General features: G+C 35.2%; 2 protein-coding genes across 2 annotated transcripts; one reads left to right on the forward strand and one right to left on the reverse strand.

The window, feature by feature from the left end:
• The first annotated feature begins 528 nt into the window (after positions 1–528).
• LOC107777122 (uncharacterized) lies at positions 529–19,118 on the forward strand. Its single transcript, XM_016597108.2, has 3 exons — positions 529–957; positions 1,071–4,345; positions 15,698–19,118. The coding sequence occupies exons 2-3, from the start codon at positions 1,178–1,180 to the stop codon at positions 18,560–18,562; spliced, it is 6,033 nt and encodes a 2,010-aa protein (XP_016452594.2). The 5' UTR covers positions 529–957; positions 1,071–1,177; the 3' UTR covers positions 18,563–19,118.
• A 1,226-nt stretch (positions 19,119–20,344) lies between these two features.
• On the reverse strand, positions 20,345–25,449 carry LOC107777120 (leucine-rich repeat protein 1). Its single transcript, XM_075253969.1, has 6 exons — positions 24,967–25,449; positions 23,090–23,161; positions 22,843–22,986; positions 22,471–22,542; positions 22,316–22,387; positions 20,345–20,633 (listed from the first exon to the last, which is right to left on the reverse strand). Exons 1-6 carry the CDS (start codon positions 25,182–25,184, stop codon positions 20,561–20,563), a joined length of 651 nt encoding a protein of 216 aa, XP_075110070.1. The 5' UTR covers positions 25,185–25,449; the 3' UTR covers positions 20,345–20,560.
• Between the last annotated feature and the right edge of the window lie 1,146 nt (positions 25,450–26,595).

Raw genomic sequence — 26,595 nt, forward strand, 5'->3', positions numbered from 1 at the left:
AAATAGTGGTTATTTTTCAATGACTTGACAAATGCTGGCTATTTTTGAATGACCAGTCCGAAAACTGTCCAACCCGTGCTATTTTTACCATTACATATCCCATACAATGATGACTAGTGAAAAAACACAAAGCCCTGTGGGCTAAGGCCCAAAAGACAAGATACCCTTAAATAATATATCAAAGTTGTGTTCCTGTCCAGTTGACAGCCATTAACCAACATTAACTTAATCAAAAAGCAAGAAAAAGTAATGATCACCCTTATTCCTTCCCACATCAAAAGTTACATTAAACTAATACAAAATACTGCAAAGACACTAAGTTCTCCATCATTCCATTTTGCACTGTACATCCACCCCACTTAGCTGTCTCATAAATTATTCTTTTAGTGGCATTTCTGTCCCTTTCAATCTCTAAATGGAATACTAATCAAATTAGTACTTATTTTAATCTACTATACCTTAGTTTAAAATTAATTGATGTTGGTTACATGAATTCTTGATATTTCTAATTACACTGAAATGGACATCATGACAACTACTTATTTGAATCAACTTGACCTTAGTTTAATTGAAGTTGGTTATATGAGTTCTTGATATTTCTATTCACAGTCTATGCTATTAAAAAAGATTCAATTTTTATCTGAATTTTAGACAAGTTATACTTAGTTGAAGGTCCCATTAGTGGGATCTTTAGAAACAGAACCGAAAGTAAGAGAAAGAAAAGAGGATTGAAAGAGAAAGGTGCAAACTTTTTCTTTTTCACTTTCTCTTTTTTCTTCTTTTCATACCTTCCATTTTTCTTTAGTTTTAGCTTTAAACACTTAATACAAGGACCCTTTAATCCAGAAAATATAAGTAGCTTTTTTTAGCTGAGGTGAAAAAAAGAAGAAAGTTAAATTCTTGGATTGGTTGTTGGGCTTTTGTGGAAAATTGATTTTGATCTGTACTCAAAAACTGGTATGTAACTTATCTTGGAATTTTTTTCTGTTATTTCAGTTCAAGAAAAGCTTATTGGTTTTTATATTTTCCTCAATTGATTTATTTTATGTGGATTTTCACTTTTGATGCAGTTTTGAAGTTTCTGCTGTTGCCAGTTGATATAAGGGGATTGAGTTATTTCATGTAATTGATATTTGTATTCAGAGTTTGAGAATATTAAGTATTGTTTACAAAAAATATGGGTTTTGAGTTGTTAGAGATTGGAGTTCAGATGAGGAGAGTAGTGATGTTTTCAATTAAAGGATGTTATAAAACAGTGTTGAATCATCCTTTCCTTGTGAGTATGCTGTGTTTCATAGCATTTTTGTACAGATCTTTCCCATTTCTGTTTTCCATATTAGTAGCTACATCCCCAGTTCTTGTTTGTACTGCTGTTTTGCTCGGAACTTTACTAAGTTTTGGCCAACCAAATATACCTGAAATTGAAAGGGAAGAAAAAACAACTCATGATATAGTGCCTTTGAAAACTGGACTATTATGTGATACTACTCATATTGAGAGTGAAGATAGCTACTATGTGGAGAGATATACTGATAATGAGAGGGACGTCCTAGAGCAGTCCATTGATAAGGTCAGTTATCTTTCCCCTTTACTGGAGGAAAGGTCTCGAGAATTTCAATTTGGGAATGGGTTTTTTGATGAAGCAGCAAGGGAGTTTTATGAGCAGAACAATGAAAAGAGCGAAGAGAAACACGACGATGGAGAACATACGGAGGATCTATACTCTCCAATTCCAACAGTTGATGGGGATTTTGAGGAAGCAGAGAGGGAATTTTATGAACAGAACGATGACAAGAATGAAGAGAAACATGATGATGAGGAACTTATGGAGAGTCAATACTCTCCCATTCCTATGGTTGATGAGGGTTTTGAGGAAGCAGAGAGGGAATTTTATGAGCAGAATGATGAAAAGAATGAAGAGAAACATGATGATGGGGAACTTATCGAGAGTCAATACTCTCCCATTCCAAAGGTTGATAATGAGAGCATGGATTTTGATTTTGATAGATCAGATTCCTTTGATTCTAAAAGGGTGAATCTTAATTCTCTTCCTGGTTCCCCTTGGAAAAAGGAGGAGTCCGACAAAGAGGAAGAACAGGAGGAGGAGGATGACGAGTCTTTTGATTCGGAGTCTGATCGAGCGGAGAGCTCTTCTCCAGATGCTTCAATGGCTGACATTATCCCGATGCTTGATGAGCTCCATCCGCTTTTAGATGAAGACACTCCTCAACATGTTAGTTTGTCGCATGATGATGGTTTTGATGCTGCTTCAGACAGTTCGGGTAAGTTCAGTGCAAGCGATAATGAATCTGATGATGGTTGTGAAAACCAGGAAGAGGTAGAAGTTGCACATGACGAGAATGAAGAAGAAACACAAGACAAGGAAGATAAAAGTAAGTCAGCTATTACATGGACAGAGGAGGATCAGAAGAATCTAATTGACTTGGGAAGCTCGGAGGTGGAAAGGAATCAACGGTTGGAGAGTCTTATGGCGAGGAGAAGATCACTGAAGAAAATGAGGCTGATGATGACCGAAAAGAATTTGATTGACTTGGATACCGCTGATCTTCCGTTCAACATCCCGCCCATTTCAACAGCAAGAAACAATCCTTTTGATGTTCCTAAGGATAACTACGAACTTGGACTGCCTCCAATTCCTGGGTCTGCTCCATCCATTTTAGTACCAAGGCGGAACCCATTCGATCTTCCCTACGACTCAAGTGAAGAGAAGCCTGATCTTATGGAAGACAGTTTCGAAGAAGAGTTTATGGTATTTCGACCAAAGGAGCCAGTCTTGCGGAGGAACGAAACTTTTAGTGCAAGGCCCTCACTATTTGGGATGAATAGGCAAGATAGCCATTTCAGACCTTATTTTGTCCCAGAAAGGATGGCTTCGGAAGGAACGAGCTACTCACCATTTCAACGACGATCTAGCGAACTTAGTGATTCCAAGGTAAGTTCTGTTCCTGAAACAGATTCATTAGGTTCAGTTGAAGACCTCATTGAAGAGATCAATGTAAGACACAAAAGCCTCGATGAAGAAGAACTGGAACACAAAGAGCTCATAGATGAACATATCTCCGAGGAACCAGAGCTGATATCTAAAATGGAGCATACTTTTGAGCATGTCAGGAATGGAAGTGAATCCTCTGAAGAAGTCGAGTCACTGGAGCAGCTGGGAGCTGTGGAAATTCATCATGAAGTAGAAGAAACTTTGCTCCAAGAAGGAAGAGTGTCCGATGCTTTGGAACTTAATCCAACCGAAATTCAATCGAAGTCAAAAACTTCTGATCAGATATACAGCAATCAATCTAGCTCCTCGTCGTTAGAAGTAAGCGAAAGTGTCTTTGCATATAAAGAAGAAGAAGAAGAAGAAGAGACGGTGTCAAGCTTAGAGGAGACAATGGGTGATGTTCAACAAAATGGGATCTCCAGGCAAGCTTCATTTAATGGATCAGATTTCCACATCACGAGCACTTCAGCGGAGCAGACTTCACACTGGGAACCTATTTATGATACCAGTTCTTCTGCTATTATGGAAAACATTTTTTCAGCCTCCTTAAGTTCAGATCAGCTTGAGGAATCTGAAACAGGGTTTTCCCCTATATTGGTTAAAAGAAGTGTTTCTTTCTTCGAGAGGGAATCTGAGGAAACTAGTCAGGACATTGAAAGGTCCATTTCTACTAATGAAGAGATTTCGGCACCAGTAGATGACCAAGAATCTCTGTCAAGGGACGAGGTATGCAAACGCGAGCTTGATGTTGCAAAGGTGGAGATCTCTCAACATGATGAATTCTTTGGCAGTGCAAGTGCTCCTCTGATGCCTGAGTTTGTCGTTGGTCAGGCATCTACTGACTCAAAATTATCAGCAAATGAAGATATTGGGTATGAGGAAGGAACTATTGAGCATGCGCTACAGCAAATTTATTCTTCAGGATTTAATGCGGATACCTGTATTGTGCCTCAACATGCTGTAGACCAGACAGTGGAATTCCTTTCAAAGTCCTCAGAACATGAAAACATCCATCAGTTGGATGATGAACAGCATTCTCTAATCGCAGAAGAGGTTCCACTCGTTCAACCAGATATGCGTTCTTTGGAGAAGGATTCTGTGGACGATGCAGCTCAGAAGGAAGAAGCTATCATCTCAGAACTAAATGATCTTCCCTCATCAAACAATGTTGTAAATTTGGTTACTGATGCTCACAGTGAATTGGATGAAAAGCTGATCTCTTCTGAACATCAATTTGCTTCTGTAGAAAAGTCCTCGTCTCTATGTGAAGAAGACGCCACATGCTCAGACAAATCCATGGATGAAGAATCTTCAGAGGATCACAACGTAATGGTAAACAAGTTCTTTTCCAAATTTCTTTCTTTTATGCATTTCCTTTTCTGCAACTTTTGTTTCTTCATTAATTCTCATGTCATATGTCCTATCACATTTTTACTAGAGTTGATCTTAGAAAGTTGAAATCTGCCTGGTTTACTTATTATATTAAACTGTGTGACTGATGCTAAGGTAAAAAGAACTATCCATTTGATTTACAAAATAACAACATAGAGACTTATAATCTACTTTACCTGAACTGATAGCAGTAGACAACCACAACTTTAAGACTTCTGTAGTAGGAAGAATAATAGTCTGGTTTCCACGTTAACATATCTTTCATGATATATATGTTGCCTGTTGGAGAATAAACTATAAGCCTATATAGTTGCTAGGCATAATGCATCAAACCAAGGCAGATCTATGAAACCTGGCAATTTAGAAGTCTCAGGGCCTTATGTATGCATCCCAACCTTTAGTGAAGAGAAGAATGTAAAACCAGGTAAAGGGAAAAACCTCAAAGCACAGATTTTCAAAGTCATGCAATTTTCAGTCTAGATTAAGTTCAAGATAAATGTTCAAATTATGGATCTGGCAGAAGTCAGTGATAGAAGCACCAATTGGATAAGAATAATTCGCGTATTTGAGAAAACTATCATTCACAATCTGGACGAGCGAATTGCTGCTGGTTATTTGTAATTTGATGGTATTACACGTACAATGGATGTCCTGCATCATCTGGACGAGTGAATTACTGCTGGTTACTTGTAATTTGGATATATGATACATACTACTTTTATCCTAAGTTTCTCTGACACGGCGATTTAGGTGTTGTACCCGTGTCGACACGACACTAGTATGGGTGTAGGTATGAGATCCATATCGGATCTGGTCAAACAATTTTGGGCACCTTGAGCACGACGGACGGAAAAATTCTAGACGAGATACGATTTGATTCCCGAAATCAGAACCAAAACTAGGGTAAATTTGAAGAAGATAACATACCTTTTCTAGGAAATCAATCTTTTACTTATCTACAAATTGAGAATAAAAAAGAAATCCACACTTTACAAGCTATACGTAAGTATTCCACATAATTTCTCATCATTTAGAGATTTTTATATTTGTATTTTTTAAAATTATTTTTAGCCAGATCCCCACACCCGTATCCGTACAAGGATCCGTATCCCCGAATCTTAGAATTTACATCTCGAAGGATCCGACTGCAGGATTGCATATAGGTGTTTGTAACACGCAGCGGAAGACAATAACAATCCTAGGCAGATCTTTTCGTGTTTAAAATTTATTTACATGTCAATAGATCGGATCTAAGACGTACCTGGTGAAGAAAGTCTTGTTTCAAATTCTTCGATAGTGCGAAGACTCTATGTGTATCCACACCGAGACTGATCCTTGCTATCAACTCTTTGATCAACGAAACCCGCGAACAAATTGAACGGAAAACTTGTGCTGAAATTTTTCTCAAAAATCTCAACTCAAAGATAGAAGAACAAGAAACACTTTTCTTGTAATTGTATTTTCTCTCTTGGCTTTGTATTGCACTCTCACTTTCACAAAGTATTTTTCTTCTCAAGAATTAATGTGGCAAATTTTCTCCATCACCCTTTATATAATATCACCTATAAATCCTATTCCTATTTGGTTGAGGTAATGATTTACTTAGGGTAATAATTTTAATTCCACAAATTAACTTTATGGAATTTCGCAGGGAGATTTCGTTACTGCCATTCTTATTGGACTTTATGATTTATGGACTTTCCATAAATTCCAATACCAAATTGGATTATAATATCCTTATTAGTATTTTACTATAGAAAAATACAAATCCCATTTTTATGGGTTTAGGTAGCGACTCGTCCAATTATGGACTTTGACGTGAAAATCCAGTTCTTAATTGGATTTGATTCATAAGTCATTCATTAATATTTTATATACATACCTTATATAAATAAATATTAATTATATATATCATATATATATTTCAACCAAGAGACAATTTTAATTTTCTATTCCAAATAGAAAACTTCAACTTGTTCACAATATTAATTATATCTTCTATGCTAGCAAAAAATATAATTAATATTTCATTTGGACTAACTAACTAAATTTATTTGACTAATTAAATTCTTTAATTTAATTAACAAATAATAAAGTAATTACTCCTTTAGCAAAGATCAGAACACTCGTTAGTGTGCGACCCCATAGGTTCAATACTAAACCGGTAGTAAATTGACCACATCAATATACTAATCAAGGGTGGCGTCTAGCAACACTCCTTAACGACCGGATAGCATGAAGTATACAATTTACTCTCAAGAACCAGTAGAAGAATAATGTAGTAATTCCTTCTGTCCTTATAGCTCTGGATCACCCTAGGATATGGTTCAACAGTCAAATCCTAATAGGCGACCAACTATGTGTTCATGTCAAATATAATCGACCATTGAATGACCTAAGAAACTCCTTTCTTCTTTCATTCAATTGCCCTGACCAAGGTCTTAATTTGGTCGTTTATAATTCATGACAACATGGAGCTTAAACTCATTACCAAGAGTTGACAGATTCCATCTTGATCAATCACTAATTCTACAAGCATTTAATCGTACCCAATATCCTTTCAACTATCGCCCTAGGGCCATAGGTGTCTGGTATCAAAACACAATAAATAACTTGTCAATTACTATGACGATCTCAGGTCAAAGGAAACAGTTACATCACATTCTTCAAGAGAATATCCTATTGACAGTTTATGGTAATTCTAACCATTAGGAATTATCCAATGAGTCGGTTCAATGATCATATCTCTATATGCATCATCTATCTATGTGATTTAGTTAATAAGATCAACTAATCTTTATCCCATAAAGACGATCACATAAATATTGATCTAACCGGATTACTAATGTCCAAATTAATAATCCTACGATCAAGAACAAATTTAGATTAAATTGTAAGAGACTTTGCTCTCATTATCATGATCTCTATCAAGATGACAAATCTCACAATTTAATCAAGGACCTTATCAAATTAATCAAACAATTAATAATAATTATAAAAGAATATCAAATGCCATATATATTTTATATCAAATAACGTTCACAAAAATATGTTCAAATCATCAAATATGATATTGGATCTAAGGCATATCTACTATATCCCTAACAATCTCCCACTTGCATTAGAGCCAATCGCTCTTGTACTTCATTCCCAATTTTTACTTGTGCTTGTCAAACTCCTTTGCACCAAGAGCTTTAGTGAATATGGAGTATTTTCCTTTCCATCAACCTTTTGAATCTAGACGTCTCCACGTCTAATGATCTCTCTTATTAAGTGATACCTTCGCAGAACGTGTTTGGATTTTTGGTGTGATCTTGGTCCTTTTGCTTGAGCAATGGCTCCAGTATTGTCACACAACAATGAAATCGCACCTTCTATTGAAGGAACCACACCAAGTTCAGTTAAGAACTTTTTCATCCATACAGCTTCCTTAGCAGCTTCACTAGCTGCTATATATTCTGCTTCAGTCACTGAATCAGCTACTGTAGCTTGTTTGGAACTTTTCCAACTCACTGCACCACCATTTAAGGTGAATACATAACCAGAAATAGATTTGCTATCATCTGTATCTGAAGAGAAACTTGCATCAGTATAACCTTCAAGTTTCAACTCAGAATCTCCATAGATGAGGAATTGGTCTTTAGTCCTTCTTAAGTACTTAAGAATGGTCTTCACCACCTTCCAATGTTCCTCACCAGGATTTGCCTGATATCGGCTAGTCACTCCAAGTGCATAAGCCACATCAGGACGTGTACATGTCATGGTATACATAATAGCTCCCACTGCACTAGCGTATGGGATCCTACTCATGCGTTTTCTCTTCAGGTGTTTTAGGACAATCCTCCCTACTGAGAGTAATTCCAGTGCCTATCGGTAGATAGCCTCTTTTGGAATTATCCATATTATACCTCTTTAAGATGGTATCAATGTACAAAGATTGGGAAAGTCCAAGCAGCTTCCTAGATCTATCTCTATATATCTTTATTCCTAATATATAAGCTGTTTCTCCCAAGTGTTTCATGGAGAACTGTTCAGATAGCCAAATCTTGATACTTTGCAATGCAGGTATGACATTCCCTATGAGCAATATATCATCAACATACAACACTAAGAATATAATTGTGCTCCCACTAACCTTTTTGTACACACAAGGTTCTTCTTCGCATCTAACAAAATTGAACTTTACAATTATCTTGTTAAAACAAATATTCCAACTTCGAGAAGCTTGATTTAGTCCATAAATGAATCTTTGTAGCTTGCAAATTTTATTATGATCAGACAAAGATGTGAAACCTTCAGGTTGTGTCATGTACACATCCTCTTCTAGCTCACCATTAAGGAAAGTTGTTTTCACATCCATTTGCCATATTTCATAATCATAGTATGCTGCTATATCAAGCAAAATCCGAATAGATTTGAGCATTGCCACGGGAGAGAACGTCTCGTCGTAGTCGACTCTTTCTTCCTGACGATATCCCTTGGCAACAAGACGGGTTTTGTAGGTCTCCACCTTTCCGTCTGCTCCAATCTTTTTCTTAAAAACCCATTTACAACCTATAAGTTTTATATCCTTTGAAGGTTCAACTAAAGTCCATACTTTATTTTCCTTCATGGATTCCATTTCGGATTCCATGACCTTTTGCCACTTCTCATAATCAGAACTTTGTATAGCCTCTTCATAGGTCTTAGGGTCATCATCATTATGATCAACCTCATTTGATACATCATCTTGTACCAACTAGATTAAATCTAGTTGGTACATGACGTTCTCGTGTAGACCTTCTAAGAGGTACTTGTACAACCTGTTCACCTTGTGCTGGATTTGGTTGTTGTTCAATTTGGTTTGGAAATGGTTCATTAACCTGTTCTTGAACTTCATTTAGTTCTTGAACTTCAACCGTTGAAGATGGCAACTTCCTTGGCAATTTCAAAACATCCAATAAAGGTTCTTCAACTTGGGTCTCATGATCTTTACATTGTGTTGATTCATTAGTTTCTTGAACTTCATCAAGTTCTATTTCTCCATTATAATTTCCTTCTAAAAGAAATTCTCTTTCCAAAAAGGTTGCTCTTCTGGCCACAAACACTTTATAGTCAGAAGAGTGATAGAAATAATATCCCATTGTCTCCTTGGGATACCCAATGAACCTACACTTATCAGATCTTGAGTCAAGTTTATCAAACTGTAGTCTCTTAACATAAACTGGACAACCCCAAACTTTAATATGTTTAAGGTTAGGCTTACATCCTTTCCATATCTCATATGGTGTTGTAGAGACTGACTTAGTGGGAACTTTATTAAGTAAGTATGTTGCTGCTTCCAAAGCATATCCCCATAAATTTATTGGAAGATCAGTGAACCCCTTCATATATCTCACCATATCTAATAAGGTTCGATTTCTCCTTTCAGACACACCATTGTGTTGTGGTGTTCCTGGAGGTGTCCACTGTGAGAGAATCTCATTCTCTTTGAGATATCTAGTAAAATCTTTACTAAGATATCCTCCACCTCTATCAGACCTTAGTACTTTGATACTTTTACCAGTCTGCTTCTCAACTTCACTACGGAAAGATTCAGACTTGTGTTTCATAAGATACACAAATCCATATCTTGACATATCATCAGTGAAGGTGATGAAGTAAGAATATCCACCTCTAGCTTGAATTTTCATGGACCCACAAACATCCGTATGAATTAGTCCCAATAATTCAAAAGCTCTTACTCCACTTCCATTAAATGGAGATTTGGTCATTTTTCCTTTGAGACAAGATTCACAAGTTTGATATGATTCAAAATCATATTTGTCAAGGTACCCTTCCTTGTACAACTTGTTAATTCTTTTCTCTCCAATATGACCAAGCCTACAATGCCAAAGGTATGCATGATTTACTTGATCATCTCTTTTCCTCTCAAGACTTGAAACATGCATAATCGAATTAGCATTCACATTAGGTAAGACATAAACGTCATGTTGGAGATAGCCATTCACATATAAGTTATCGCTATAATAAATAGAGCAAATACCATTGCCTATATTAATGCGAAAACCACGTTTGTCTAACATAGAAGCTGAAATTATGTTCGAAACAAATTTAGGAACGTAATAACAATCATCCAACATAAGTACTTTGCCCGTAGGCATTATTAAAGAAATTGATCCTACAGCTACGGCCGCAACTTTTGCACCATTTCCAACTTGTAGATTAACTTCTCCTTTCTTTAGCCTCCTACTTACCTTGAACCCTTGCAACATATTACAGATGTTATAACCACTGCCAGTATCTAATACCCACAGTGAAGAATTAGTAGTAGCTAAAGAAACCTTGAAAACATTTTTCGTTAATGTCTCACCTTGTTTCTTGTCCTTTAGAGTTGCAAGATACTCCTTGCAGTTTCTCTTCCAATGCCCTTTCTTCTTACAGTGAAAACATTCAACATCTTTTCAGCATCATATACTGACTGCAAGATCAAATCTTCAGAAAGCTCTTTACCAAGCTTGTACCCCAACTTCTCATGTTCTTCGGTAAGAACAATCATATGATTGACAAGGGGTCCAACTGGAGAGTTTTCAATGTCCAACTGTGTATCAACCATCTTCTTAAGATATTCAATGATTGCAGTTGGATCCATATTCTGATATTTCCTCTGGAGTTCAGAACTCATAGAAGCGAGAATGATGTGTTTCTGATAAACCTTGGTGCCTTGAACATCATTCTCTAGTGGGACTATCTTTACAGGCTTATCGATCACATCCATGAGCTTTTCATGCATGAAAACAATTCTCAAATTTCTATACCAGTCATCAAAGTTTGGTCCTACCAACTTGTTGGTCTCAAGTATTTCACGCAGTGATATAACAGACATATTGAGAAATCTAAAATATAGAAAAGAAAAGGCAATAATATAAGGACATATTTGCATATATCATAAAGACATGGACTTTTATTTAAATGATATTTCCACTAACTATTTTAAACTATTTACCCTCATTATAGTTTACGAAATCTTTATTTCTGTTAGTGGAGTAAAGGAATCCTTTAACAATATGTATGAGCCCCTTGGAAGTCAAGTCGTTTCTCACATATATTTTAAAGGTAGGTACTCTTACCAATTGTATCCCCATACAATTTCCTTAAATAGCTCTATGTCAAATAGTTCCCTAGTAGTCAGGTCGATCCTATTGGCATAGTTGAGTTCAACCATCATGATAGCAAAGAACTTATTAAATTTTATACTCCCCCGGGTGGTCCAGGCGTCTAGTATAAAATTGAATAATTCTTTCAATCCATACATCTAATGCAATAAATAATTTTAACATATTTTCGAACTATAAGTCTCCTGGTAGTCAGGCCGCTCCTTATAAACAAGAAATAAGTAAAATTATTTACCTTGATGGATAGCTCTATAATAAAATATCTTATATTTTATTATTTAAGAGCTCAAATTTTAGTAAGAGGGAATTGTTACTAAAACAGTTTTTAATAACATGAAGATCAAATCTTTTATAGCATGTGAATTTAGTTCAAGTTGTCTACATGCTTAGTTCTAAATTAATTTACATCACATGTAATAAATAATTCAAAATTATGTAACGAACGAGCACGTGACATAAAAACAAAATTCAACATTCTTCTAACATGTTTAATCTATATATCACAAATATCACAAAAAGTAATTCATGCCAGAATATCATTATTAATTAACATCTCATGAACTAATAACAATTAAAAATAACAATAGAATCATGTAACCTATTATAGATTCCCGTCGTATCTAATATATAAATATCAAATTCAAGTTACGAACTATCTCAATAGTTTAGCTCATATGTATATATATTTTATTCACAATAAAATTATATCAATCCATATGCATTCAAACAATTTGACTATTGCATAAGACATATATGTTATGGTTTGAACTCTTCAAATATAATCTTAAAATATTTTGTAAATAAATTTTAGACACGAGAAATCATGGCTCTGATACCACTGCAGGATTGCATATAGGTGTTTGTAACACGCAGCGGAAGACAATAACAATCCTAGGCAGATCTTTTCATGTTTAAAATTTATTTACATATCAATAGATCGGATCTAAGACGTACCTGGTGAAGAAAGTCTTGTTTCAAATTCTTCGATAGTGCGAAGACTCTATGTGTATCCACACCGAGACTGATCCTTGCTATCAACTCTTTGATCAACGAAACCCGCGAACAAATTGAACGGAAAACTTGTGCTGAAATTTTTCTCAAAAATCTCAACTCAAAGATAGAAGAACAAGAAACACTTTTCTTGTAATTGTATTTTCTCTCTTGGCTTTGTATTGCACTCTCACTTTCACAAAGTATTTTTCTTCTCAAGAATTAATGTGGCAAATTTTCTCCATCACCCTTTATATAATATCACATATAAACCCTATTCCTATTTGGTTGAGGTAATGATTTACTTAGGGTAATAATTTTAATTCCACAAATTAACTTTATGGAATTTCGCAGGGAGATTTCGTTACTGCCGTTCTTATTGGACTTTATGATTTATGGACTTTCCATAAATTCCAATACCAAATTGGATTATAATATCCTTATTAGTATTTTACTATAGAAAAATACAAATCCCATTTTTATGGGTTTAGGTAGCGACTCGTCCAATTATGGACTTTGACGTGAAAATCCAGTTCTTAATTGGATTTGATTCATAAGTCATTCATTAATATTTTATATACATACCTTATATAAATAAATATTAATTATATATATCATATATATATTTCAACCAAGAGACAATTTTAATTTTCTATTCCAAATAGAAAACTTCAACTTGTTCACAATATTAATTATATCTTCTGTGCTAGCAAAAAATATAATTAATATTTCATTTGGACTAACTAACTAAATTTATTTGACTAATTAAATTCTTTAATTTAATTAACAAATAATAAAGTAATTACTCCTTTAGCAAAGATCAGAACACTCGTTAGTGTGCGACCCCATAGATTCAATACTAATCCGGTAGTAAATTGACCACATCAATATACTAATCAAGGGTGGCGTCTAGCAACACTCCTTAACGATCGGATAGGATGAAGTATACAATTTACTCTCAAGAACCAGTAGAAGAATAATGTAGTAATTCCTTCTGTCCTTATAGCTCTGGATCACCCTAGGATATGGTTCAACTGTCAAATCCTCATAGGTGACCAACTATGTGTTCATGTCAAATATAATCGACCATTGAATGACCTAAGAAACTCCTTTCTTCTTTCATTCAATTGCCCTGGCCAAGGTCTTAATTTGGTCGTTTATAATTCATGACAACATGGAGCTTAAACTCATTACCAAGAGTTGACAGATTCCATCTTGATCAATCACTAATTCTACAAGTATTTAATCGTACCCAATATCCTTTCAACTATCGCCCTAGGGCCATAGGTGTCTGATATCAAAGCACAATATATAACTTGTCAATTACTATGACGATCTCAGGTCAAAGGAAACAGTTACATCACATTCTTCAAGAGAATATCCTATTGATAGTTTATGGTAATTCTAACCATTAGGAATTATCCAATGAGCCGGTTCAAGAGAAAATACATACAGTACCCATTAAACTTGTCAGGAAAAATTATTTACACACCTAAACTTTACGGGTGTCCTAACACCCCACTATTCTTATCTAAACTAAATTTAATACCCCATTGAGTGATGATCTGTCATGAAAAGTGTAATTCATTTCCTAGATGTGCGTGAGGCAAAAAAATAGCTTAAAACTAATTTACTTGTCTAGGTGTCACTTTCCTATTGGATACTCTAACTAATTAAACTTAATACTAATTTTTTCTCTTTCCTTATTCATTTTTCTTTTCTTTTTCGTTTCTTTTTCTCTTTCTTCATTTTAACAGTACCCATTTCTCTTTCTTCATTTAACAGAACCATTTTCTCTTTCTTCGTTACTTCATTTTCTTCATTTTTTAAATAGTATTTGAAGAAGATAAAGAAGAATGTTGTATATTACGGTTAATTTTATATAGATACAGAGATAGAAGGAGATAACGGAAAAATTTTCTGGGATCGCCATACACTGAAGACCCCGGTGGTGATTTTTAGAAATGAAGAATAGGGAAGAAGATTAGAGTAAAAAAATCCTGATATTTATACTGGTGATTTGATTAATTGTAATTACCGGTGAGTGATGATCCATTTTTCTTTTTTGATTATCTATTCTCAACACATTTTTCTTTTTCTCCTGTTTTTTCTTTTACTATATAATATTTGGGATGTAGATTTAGAAATTGAGTCATGGATTTAAGTTGGAATAATTTTAATACTTGATTGGAGAGCTTGAAATACCATTTTTCGTACAAGAAATTTTCTCTTGTTTTCTCCTAGATCTGGGTGTGTGGGTATTCTTTTGTGAGATTGATGTGAAGGAAAAATGGTCAAATTAGAGGTGCTAAAGTGGACTGGCAGGGGAGGTGGTTCTGATTTTTCAGAGATAGAGTTTATGGGTTTAAGGAAGGTTATGTTTGTGATTGCCTTCCATGGTGGCTGGGTGCGAAAATAACGATGAAGGAAGCTGGAGAAGATGAAATGAAAACAAGAGTGATAAAAGGAAAGAAAAAGTAAAAATAAAAAAGGAAACAATGCAGTATTTGATACATGGCACGTGTTAACACAGCCCACTACAAGACGGTTTGGTATTTTGAGGGAGGTATAAAATTTAGTTTAGATAAGAATAGTGGGGTGTTAGGACACCCGTAAAGTTAAGGTGTGTAAATGATTTTTCCAAACAAGGTTAATGGGGTCTTTATGCATTTTCTCGAAATGATCATATCTCTATATGCATCATCTATCTATGTGATTTAGTTAATGAGATCAACTAATCTTTATCCCATAAAGACGATCACATAAATATTGATCTAACCGGATTACTAATGTCCAAATTAATAATCCTACGATCAAGAACAAATTTAGATTAAATTGTAAGAGACTTTGCTCTCATTATCATGATCTCTATCACGATGACAAATCTCAAAATTTAATCAAGGACCTTATCAAATTAATCAAACAATTAATAATAATTATAAAAGAATATCAAATGCCATATATATTTTATATCAAATAACGTTCACAAAAATACGTTCAAATCATCAAATATGATATTGGATCTAGGGCATATCTACTATATCCCTAACAATATCTCCTTATCCATTTCATTCTTTCGTTTTCCTTTAAATGTTTCTAGTAGGAACAAATCCTGGTAATCTAAGTGCTATCTTTTTCTGATAAGCAGGAGCCACCAGTTATCCTGGTTGAGTCAATTGAGGAAGCAAGTACCACGGAGAACTTGAATGTGCCAGAAATCCACGACATTGGTGACGGAATCCCCATTATCAACTCCCCACGTACTCCTGACTCTTTCTCCAATCTGCATGAGGTTGATGAAGCCCCAAGAGGTGCTGGTCTATCAGGTCTAAGGAACAACATCCTCGATGAGTTGGAAAATGATAACCAGATCAAGGTCTTGGAAAACTATGTATTGCCACTAGAAGCAGCTGATTTTCATCATGATGAGCAATATATAGTTGAAGAAACCGATGGTATCAGCGACATTGATGTGGTATTTCTCTCTGAATTAGATACAGTTGGTGACTTTAGCATCAAGGGGTCAAGCCAGAATGAGTTTGAGAGACAAATCAGCTCTAGTGCAGAGGATTTGTCTCCATTCCATGCTGTTGATTCTGTAACTACAGAAGTTTACGAAGGGGCCTGTGCTGAAGTTCATGAAAGAAAGCTCCCGTTGCACCCTGAGATCTTAAATGCATCCACATTTGAAGAGATTGATGAGCATGAAGAAAAGGAGTGTGCTTCAGATATTCAAAACTATGGATTGAGAAGTATCGATCATATTGATGTTGTTTATCCTAGATCAATTGAAGGAGGATTGCCAGAGGATAGTGACACCGGACCTTCAGATCCCAGTGTAAAGCACAATGTGGATGCTCAAGATATAGTTCCAGAAATGCCAATAGTTGAAGCTCAAAACTCTGTCTTTGAGATAGAAAACTTACAATCTACTCAAACTGGAGTGACTGAAGAGGAAACTGATTCTGGTATGCCAGTACTGGAAGCACAAACAATTCAAGATATTGAGTCAGCATTTTGGCAAGTTTATGAGAAAGAAATAGAGAAATCTAATGTTCTTGAGCAATCTAATGCTGAAGATTCTGGAATGCCAGTGCTGGAAGCAGAAACAATTGAAGATATTGAGTTAGCATTTAGAAGTACTTCTGAGAAAGAAATAGAGCACTCGGATGTGCTTGAGCTACCTAATTCTGAGCTAGTAACTGAACAATCTGGGTGTTCAAACAATGACGCATCGGTTGAAATGTCAAGTTCAGTACAGGAAGATTCTGGAATGCCAGTGCTGGAAGCACAAACAATTGAAGATTTTGAGTTAGCATTTAGAAGTACTTCTGAGAAAGAAATAGAGCACTCGGATGTGCTTGAGCTACCTAATTCTGAGCTAGTAACTGAACAATCTGGGTGTTCAAACAATGACGCATCGGTTGAAATGTCAAGTTCAGTACAGGAAGATTCTGGAATGCCAGTTCTGGAAGCACAAACAGTTGAAGATATTGAGTTAGCATTTAGAAGTACTTCTGAGAAAGAAATAGAGCACCCGAATGTGCTTGAGCTACCTAATGCTGAGCTAGTAACTGAACTATTTGGGAGTTCAAACAATGCGGCAGCAGTTGAAGTGTCAAGTTCAGTACAGGAAGATTCTGGAATGCCAGTTCTGGAAGCACAAACAGTTGAAGATATTGAGTTTGCATTTAGAAATATTTGGGAGAAAGAAATAGAGCACTCGGATGCGCTTGAGCTACCTAATGCTGAGCTAGTAACTGAACAATCTGGGAGTTCAAACAATGCGGCAGCAGTTGAAGTGTCAAGTTCAGTACAGGAAGATTCTGGAATGCCAGTTCTGGAAGCACAAAGAGTTGAAGATATTGAGTTAGCATTTAGAAGTACTTCTGATAAAGAAATAGAGAACTCGAATGTGCTTGAGCTAGTAACTGAAGAATCTGGAAACAATACAGCAGCAGTTGAAGTGTTAAGTTCAGCTCTTGAAGATTCAGGAATGCCAGTGCTGGAAGCACAAACAGTTGAAGATATTGAGTTAGCATTTAGAAATATTTGGGAGAAAGAAATAGAGAACTCGGATGTGCTTGAGCTTCCTAATGCTAAACCATTAACTGAAGAATCTGGGAGTTCTGACAATTCAGCGGTGTTTGAAGTGTCAAGTTCAGTAAAGGAAGATTCTGGAATGCCAGTGCTCGAAGCACAAACAATTGAAGATATTGAGCTAGCATTTAGGCAAATTTCTGAGGATGAAACAGAGAACTCGAATGTGCTTGAGCTACCTAATTCTGAGCTAGAAACTGAAGAATCTGGAAACAATGTGGCAGCGGTTGAACTGTCGAGTTCAGTACTGGAAGATTCTGGAATGCCAGTACTGGAAGCACAAACAATTGAAGATATTGAGCTAGCATTTAGGCAAATTTCTGAGAATGAAACAGAGACAGAGAACTCGAATGTGCTTGAGCTGCCTAATGCTGAGCTAGTAACTGAAGAATCTGGAAACAATGCAGCAGCGGTTGAAGTGTTAAGTTCAGCTCTGGAAGATTCTGGAATGCCAGTGCTCGAAGCAGAAACAGTTGAAGATATCGACACAGTATTTAGACGAATATCTGAGAAAGAAATAGAAAAATCAAATGTTCTTGAGCAACCTAATGCTGAGCTAGCAACTGACATATCTGGGAATTCTGACAATGCAGCAGTGCTCAAAGTGTCAAGTGTGACACGCGCAATGCAATTACCAATTCTTGAAACAAGACCAACTGAATATTTTGATTTGGATCATGAAAATCTTTCAGAGAGTGATGGTGATGAGCATAAGGAGAAATCCAGAGACATAGGAGCTTCTTCAGATTCACAAAACGTCGAGACAGACTTGGCTTCGAAACAAGTCTTGGAAGGAAATCTGGAGAAACCCCTGAAATCCACTTCTGAAGGTGAGTTAGCAGAAGTTAAGCCAAGTGGAGCAGGCTCATCCAATGATATGGAATCAAGTGTTAGAGGATCTGATGTATCTTGAATTTGGAGAAGGTGAAACTGGAAAAGGAGATCATGAAGTTGTAGTAAAAGAAGCAAAGGCATTAACAGCTGAAAACCCAGATCATGTTGTTGATATGCCTACTACAGCTGATGTTAAAAGCAAGAAAGACAAACCCCAAAAGGCAGGCTCATCAAGTTCAAGCTCAAGTTCTGATTCAAGTTCAAGCGACTCTGAAAGAGAATGAAGATGATCGAAAGAATTGGTGGAAGAAGGTAGGGGAACCTTTTGGATTTTGTTTTTGGATCTATCGTGTCAATGAAATTGATCACGAGTAGTTCAAGTTGGTTTACTTTGTGTTTATTGTTTTAGTAGTTTGGCTTATGCATGGTTTTGAGTGCCTAGTGAAAATGATGGACTCCTTCAAGAATGAGTTTTGGTTTGATTTCTTGAAGCATTCTTTTCTTTTTTGAATCTTTTCAGCAGTTTTGGAGATTGGTGGGAGAAAAGGTTTTGTTAACTTGTATATGGATTCCGTAATGAAACAGTTTCTGTTTGTATGTTTTGGTGAAAGTAATGGCAAGATTCATTTCTTTTCTTTGTTGCTTCGTTTTGCTGTTTTCCTCGCTTTAGTTCTTTTAAGATAGATGTTTGGTGAAGCTTATAAGTTGGTCAAACTGGCTTATAAGCACATTTTAGCTTGTCTACGCGTATGGTAAATATCCAAAGTGCTTATAAGTTATAACCCAAGTGCTTATATGCTAAAATCAGCCATAAGTCACAAGTTGGTCACCCCCAACTTATGGCTTTTCAGTTTATAAGCACTTTTAATTTGACCAAGGGTTTTACTAATTTATCCTTAATAATATTTTTAATTCACAAAATACTTTTCCCTAAATAAATTTTTTAACTTTATTTTCATTCCATATTCGTTGTTCATCCTTTTCTTTACCAAGAAATTTTTTAATTTATAATCTTTTATAAATTTTTTAAGGATATTTTAATCATTTTAACAAAAGAACAACTTATTAGCACTTTTCTACCAAACACATCAACTAATTATTATTATTATTATTATTATTATTATTATTATTATTATTATTATTATCATCATCAGTTTCAGCACGTCTATTCAAACACTTAAATGTTTATTTAAAAAATTAATTTTAGCAGAGATGCTTTTCAACACTAAGCTTATCAGCTATTTACAATCAGCTAATCCAAACGAGCTCTAAGCCTTCTTGTTTAAAATATACAGGATAGGATCAAATGGAACAATAGCAGAGATTTCGATTGATGGATTTGCAAATTGAATATATTGAAGGATTAAGGTTAGAACTTGTTGGAGCCCCCAAGCCCAGCTCAAGTGGCAAATGGTGGAAGCTTGGTATTTAAGTGGAGAAAGGTAGAGGGACGGGCCCATTATCCACCAAGTTTCAAAGGCTGCGGTTGGTCCAAAGGATCGGCCCCAGATGAATTTCTCGGTCATAAAAAAAAGGTTAGAACTTGTTGGATTCAGCATTTCATAGTCTAGCTTCAAATAATAAAAAGATAAAACTGTAGCACTCCACTAAGTTCAAACCGTTATCTCTCTTCTTTTCAAATGCTAAAGCCTTTCCCTGAGTTTTTTTATCTCTTACTTCTATATTAAACACGTATATCGAATCTGAATACGATGGACTAAACATCCGACAAAAAAATAACGCACTAAATCTTGTGATCATTTAATCTTTGTATATAACCTTTATACAATGATCCATGCATGACTTCGGAAACCAAACAACTCCCAGAAGTGTATAGTAAACCCACTGAACCATTTCACTAAACGCTGAAATATAAAATACATTAGCACTTGGTAGCAGTATATTGACCGTTTTACACACATTCATTAACTTACTAATATCCTACATACATCATATCTTTCCTTACAATTACAACTTGGACACATAGTAAGTACAATCATAACCAACATTCAGGGAAGGGATTTATGTGAACTTCCACAAAAAGCGGCTGTTCTTCTCAGCCTATTCATCAACTTTCCTAAGAGCAATTGGTGTCATAGCTAGCGAGTCCCAACAACTCCGGACCTTCAAGTCGAGGATTGTGCTCAAAGCTGCAAATTAGGAGTTCAGGAAACTCATTAGAGACAATCAACTAGTAAACTATCTTATAGAGGAAGCAGTAGGAGATGACCCCTAAATTAAGACATCAAGAAGAATAACATGGTATAAACTATAACGCAAAAGCTACATGGGTAAGGCCCCAAATACAACACATGGGTACAACCAGTAAACAAGTAGTCTCTTTTACTAAATTGGAAGGACAATTGCTTTCTGAAAAGATTATTCCGTCTGCAGCATTATATTGTTATACCATGACAAGACTTTATTGGTCAAACGACAGCTAACAACATGCCTAGGGTTCAGACTCAGTGTCCTAGGTTTCAGATACAGATAACCGTAATTCATTTTGCATTTAATCTGCAAGCATCTACTAAGTAAGAGCTCTCAGTCCACCAAAAACAGTTCATATGTAAAGGACTGGTAGCTACAATTAGGGCGATACTCCAATAAGCAATATTCTATTAGTCAATGAGCAGACAGTGTTCCATATCATTTACGCTGGCTTTTGGAACTGTAGATTGCAAAATGCTGCAATTTTTTATTCAAAAAGAAATGTTGAAAGGATTTGGAATTCTAATTTCTATAGCTCGGTACTGCTTATTAATAAGATTACCTATAAAAAAAATTCTAATTTCTATAGTTCACAAGGTCAACGAAAAATTATTATGCTGTTAATTGCATTTTCTGGATATAGGTTTAGGAGATTATGTGATAAGTGGACAAGTTCTTTGGGCATCGCAAAAGTTGTCCGTAACTCACACAAGAAGATCTCAAACCTAACATCCTTAGAAACTGCATGAAAATAGTGCATGGCCATAGTGAAAAACGCAATTACTCAAAATTTGTTGTAGTGAATGGAAATCCATCAAATCTTGCAGAATTGTAACAGAACAAGGCAACAAAATCCAGTTTTATGCATCCAAAAGGACAATACAGTAGTCCTTACATTTCAAACTTTAAAATTCTGAATCATGTAAATATTAGTGAGAACATTCATAATTCAACTAGGCCTTGAATCAGTGGTTTACAGAGAAAATCAGACAATTAAAGAACTAACGGAATAAACAAAAAGCAAAAAAGAACCATGAAGCACCTCAATTGGTTTGAGCTGCAGTCTAATATGCATGTCTAAAAAACAAAATAGAAGTACAATTGGGCTTGAAGGAAATGGAGTCATAGGTATCTTTGTGTATAACTTGAATTGATGCCAACCTTAATGCTAATTGAAACAATTGGAACTCCTTTGGTTAATATATCATACTCTTCAATTTTTTTGATAAGTAATGATGATTAATTACTTATGTATGCCAGCAAAGAGCTATGGCATTACATCCTATAATTAGGTGTTATTTTAAGGCCTTTCGAGAAATCAATGAACTGTTCTACGATAGAAGGTCGCATATCCAAATCCTTCCCAAAGTAAGTTTTCTTATTTGACAAAAAGAATAGATCTGAAGTTATTCTTTCCAAAGTCATTCACCTAATGCTTCAATAAGTCCCTAACCTGAAGCCCAAATTCAACTTAAGATGAAGAGAAATCAAGAAAATAGTCTTTTCGAAAGGTATACTTGATGGCATAAAGTATACAGAGACATGATTACTATTTGCACCATATTTGTTCCTACAGTTCAGTATTGTAACAATACTCGTAGAATATACAAAGAAATCTTACTTGTTCAGTGGAATATGCTCAAATGGACCAGAAGTAGGAATTGTTCCACACAAATTGTTATTTGAGACATCCCTGGAAGAAGAAGTGCAAATAGTTTAAAAACAATTTCGAATAAGAATAACGATAATAACACAAGCAAAGAAGTATGCACTTACACAACTTTCAGGCTAGAAACACTAGAAAGTTCTCTTGGGATTGGTCCAGTTAGCTGGTTATCATTCAGACGCCTGATAAGTTAGATAAGAAACTTTTCAGTCAACAGAAAAGGATTGTCCAACAACAGATTCACTACAAGCACAAGTGCTTGGTTATATGCAACAAGGGGGAGCTTTCACTCAAGACTTTACAAGCTCATTTAAGGTCAAACAGAAACTGAATATTGGTCATAAAAGAAAACGGAACTCTGCGAGTAGCCCAAGTAACTGGTAGTAGCCTTCTTTTCCACCCATCCACACACACACACACACATATGTAAAAAGTACATATGACTGGAACACAATAAGGAAACATCACAAAGGAGAACTTACAGGAAAACAAGATTTTTCAACTTTCCCAGTGAAGGAGGGATTGTCCCTGAAATATTATTGTTGTACAGATCCAGACTGATAAGGCTCTTCAAGTTACCAAGCTCTTTAGGGATGGTTCCCTGAATATTATTTTTGTAAAGCTCCCTGAAGCAGCAAAACAATTACATCATGTATATGATTCCTTGAAAACCAATAGAGTCACTGACGGAAATGGCAAGTCAATTCAAGATTTAAAATAGTTACTCACAAATACTGTAGATGTTCGAGCTTTCCAAGTTCAGGTACCAAATGACCAGATAGCTTTGAGTTGCCAAGGTCCCTGCAGAAATGTTACCACCCTGAGATACTTCAGATTTGTAATGACTACGGGGCAAAAATAAAGCAAACCACTCCTCTTTTGAATTTCTCCACTTTTTTCAGGCAAACATTTAAGAGAAAAGGGAGTGAGGAATAAAGGGAAGTTTCTCCCATTAACCTGCGGAGGATAACTAGGAGACGTGTAATTTAACCTTAAGGAAAGACCAGTTGATTGCACGAAAATTTAGCATCTCACAAGTCATACCTAATTAGAAAGGAATTTTTTCTTTGACACTACAGTTACTCGGTATAAATATAACTACTTCAGGTTTGCAAATTGACATGAATCTTTGTACACAAGGAACGTCAGGCTGAGCATCTCAAGTTTTCCCATGTATGAATCTGAAACTAATTTCTCTCTCGACCAAGCCATCATGTTTAAGAAGATATAAGAAAGTTTTCCTCTTGCATCTCAATAAACTAGGTTTTTGTCTTATTCGTATTTATAAGTCTTCTGTTATAGATAAGGAGTCCTATCAACATACAAATCCATCCAGTAACATATAGGTGTTCCATAATCAACTAATAAACCGGAAATGCAACTCTAAGACATACAAAAGGGCAGCCCGGTGCACTAAGCTCCCGCTATGCGCAGGGTCCGGGGAAGGGCCAAACCACAAGGGTCTATTGTACGCAGCCTTATCTTGCATTTCTACATGAGGCTGTTTCCACGGCTCTAAGACATACAACCTATCATAAACATTTTATAAGTATAATATATCATAAACATTCCAAAGTTTAGCCAATAAAATGATCATTTGACAAAAAAAAAGTTATGTCAGAAAATGGCCCTGCTTGATCCAAGATTTCTCAAAACTTTAGTAAGGCACCTTTATAGAACCACTGCCACCAATCAACTACCTTTAAAGCACAAGGATTTTACACATTTTTTTAATGAAGAGGTATTAATAACAAAAGCATCCAGAAGATGCATAGATTACAAAATAAAGAAGAAGGATTTTACACACTTCAAAACAAAAAAATCTCCTAAACTCTACCAAAGGTTTACATCCACAAAAGATAAGAAACACAAGAAGGACAAAGATCATTAACAAATCACACTTCTCCATCTTTAGCATATAGATCATAGATACACATCAAGATAAGAACTTCGCGTAAGTGAAACTAGTGTAAATACCGATACCCTTTTCACCGTGGAAAAGGAATCACTTTGCTACTAATTTCAAAACAAAGACTTGTTAGCTATTAAGTCAAGTGAAAGCTTAAATTTTTAACAAACTTCAAACCTACAAAGAAACTAACCAACAACCACCACCACCTCAATCTCAAAACTAATTGAGATGGCTATATGAACCCTCTATATAAATTCCACTCCAATTGGACCTATTTCACTCGAATAATAATTTATCTAACAAAATAATTAATGATTATCGTACTTTAAATCCCAGGCTTATCACTAAACTAAAAGGTCATACAAATCTCTAACCAGAGTAAAATAGTAAGTAGCAAATCCAGCCTCTATGAGCAAATTAAACCAAATTTAGACTATGTCTACATATATGCCAAAAAAATCTTTTTTCAAAATTTGTGTCTTTCTCAAAAGAAAAAAATTGTGTGTTCCAATATATACATACACACACAAATATGTATTGTAAATTATATATTAGGCTGCATCCTTTCTGAACCCAGTGACGCTTAGATCAGTCCCTCGGCAAACACAAACATACAAATCGACTAATTAAATAATAGCACACACAAAAGCAGTAATTAAAAAAAAAAAAAAAAAGAAGAAATTTTGAGACATACACACGAGTGACGTGGTTATCGCCGTTGCAAGTAACATGAAACCAAGTACAAGGGTTTACAAGATTCGGATCCCAGCTCTGGAGCACGTTATCCGGGTCGGATAAGCTCCGACGGAGGGCGTACAAAGCATCCCCTTCTGAATTTCCCCTAACACTAACAGCTAGAGCAAGTACAATTACCAAAAAGCCCAAACTCTGGGTTTCAATAACAGTTGCCATGGTTCTTTCTACACAAAAGCTGAAATATTAGATTTTGAGGTGAGATAATTTGTAGGGAGTAGACCCAGATGAAGAAGAAAAAGGGAAAGGAAGACTGGAAGAAATGAGGAGAGAGGGGAGTAAAAGATCGGTTTTGGGAATGACAGCGAAAGGGGGAAAAGCTGGGTGGGTGGGTGGAGCGGGGGTGGGGCGGGTGCGGTAGGGAATCTTTTCTTCTCTCCACTTAGCTTTCTTTGCGTTTATAAATTGCAAAATAGTCACACATAAAACAATTTGTCAAATCCAATTTATAACTTCGCAATCGATGCGATTCATAAGTCGAACCTATTTTTTTTGTCACTCCCCTTTTTAAATTTGAAAATAATTTAACTTGAATTTTTAATTCTATTTTTAATGAAAATTTTTTATAACCACACAAATATCACTCATACAAGTTCAAATAAATTGAAACGGGGAATAGTTAATATGATAGAAATACAAATTATTTCTGTGCTTTTCTTTTTGCAAATTTTATTTTGGGACCATTTCTGTTGTATTTCAAAAATGCAATTTAAAATATATTTTGAAATTCGATTTCATCTAACGTCGAGATGCATATAGAGCCCATTTCAAATATATATTTTGCATAGTTTTGAGATTCTCATAAAAATTATGTGCAATTGTCAGCTAAAACTATACATTTGGAAAAGGAAAAAAAACTCTAACTTATATCCCCCCACCCCCACCCCACAACCCCCAAAACCAAAAAGAAAACTCCATTTTTAGTGTTCGAGTCTGAGAACTTTGAGTAGGAATAAACGGATCCTATTCATCCCCATCTTTTTTGATGATGTTTTGAAATATTATTTTAATAACAGGTGAATGTCGTTCCTTAAATTAAAATCTCGAGTTTACTTTTTGAGCATAAGGAATTTTAGAAATGAAATGCTTTATCACCTTAATATTTTCTCGATGCGAATTTTAATTAACTGAACAAGTGAATTTCGAGTGCAAAATACTTAAATGCAAAAAATAAAAATAATCAAGACTCAATTTGGAGCGAGTCGACTTTAAATATATTTTCAATATTTATTTGGTTCCATCTGAACTCTTTTCATTCTAATTACAGTAAAACTATGTTACTTTGACTGTCTAAAGAAGATTACAAAGATTCAAACATAACTCAGAAATTGAATTTCTCAAATTTTTTAAATGAGGTTGACATAAGTTAGAAAATAATAAGACAGAAAGAGTAGTTTATAATTTTTTTGCTGTTCCATAATGTTAAATAGAAATTTACTTTTTATTCATATTTGCTATTATTGCAAAAGTTACATTTGTCTAATTATATTATTCAAATCTCAAATTAACCAAAAAGTTGATTTAATCTAGGTGACATTTATTTAAACAAACTAGAGTATGATTTATACAC

Source organism: Nicotiana tabacum, chromosome 5 (assembly GCF_000715075.1).
Source record: "Nicotiana tabacum cultivar K326 chromosome 5, ASM71507v2, whole genome shotgun sequence".
NCBI classification, from domain to species: domain Eukaryota; kingdom Viridiplantae; phylum Streptophyta; class Magnoliopsida; order Solanales; family Solanaceae; genus Nicotiana; species Nicotiana tabacum.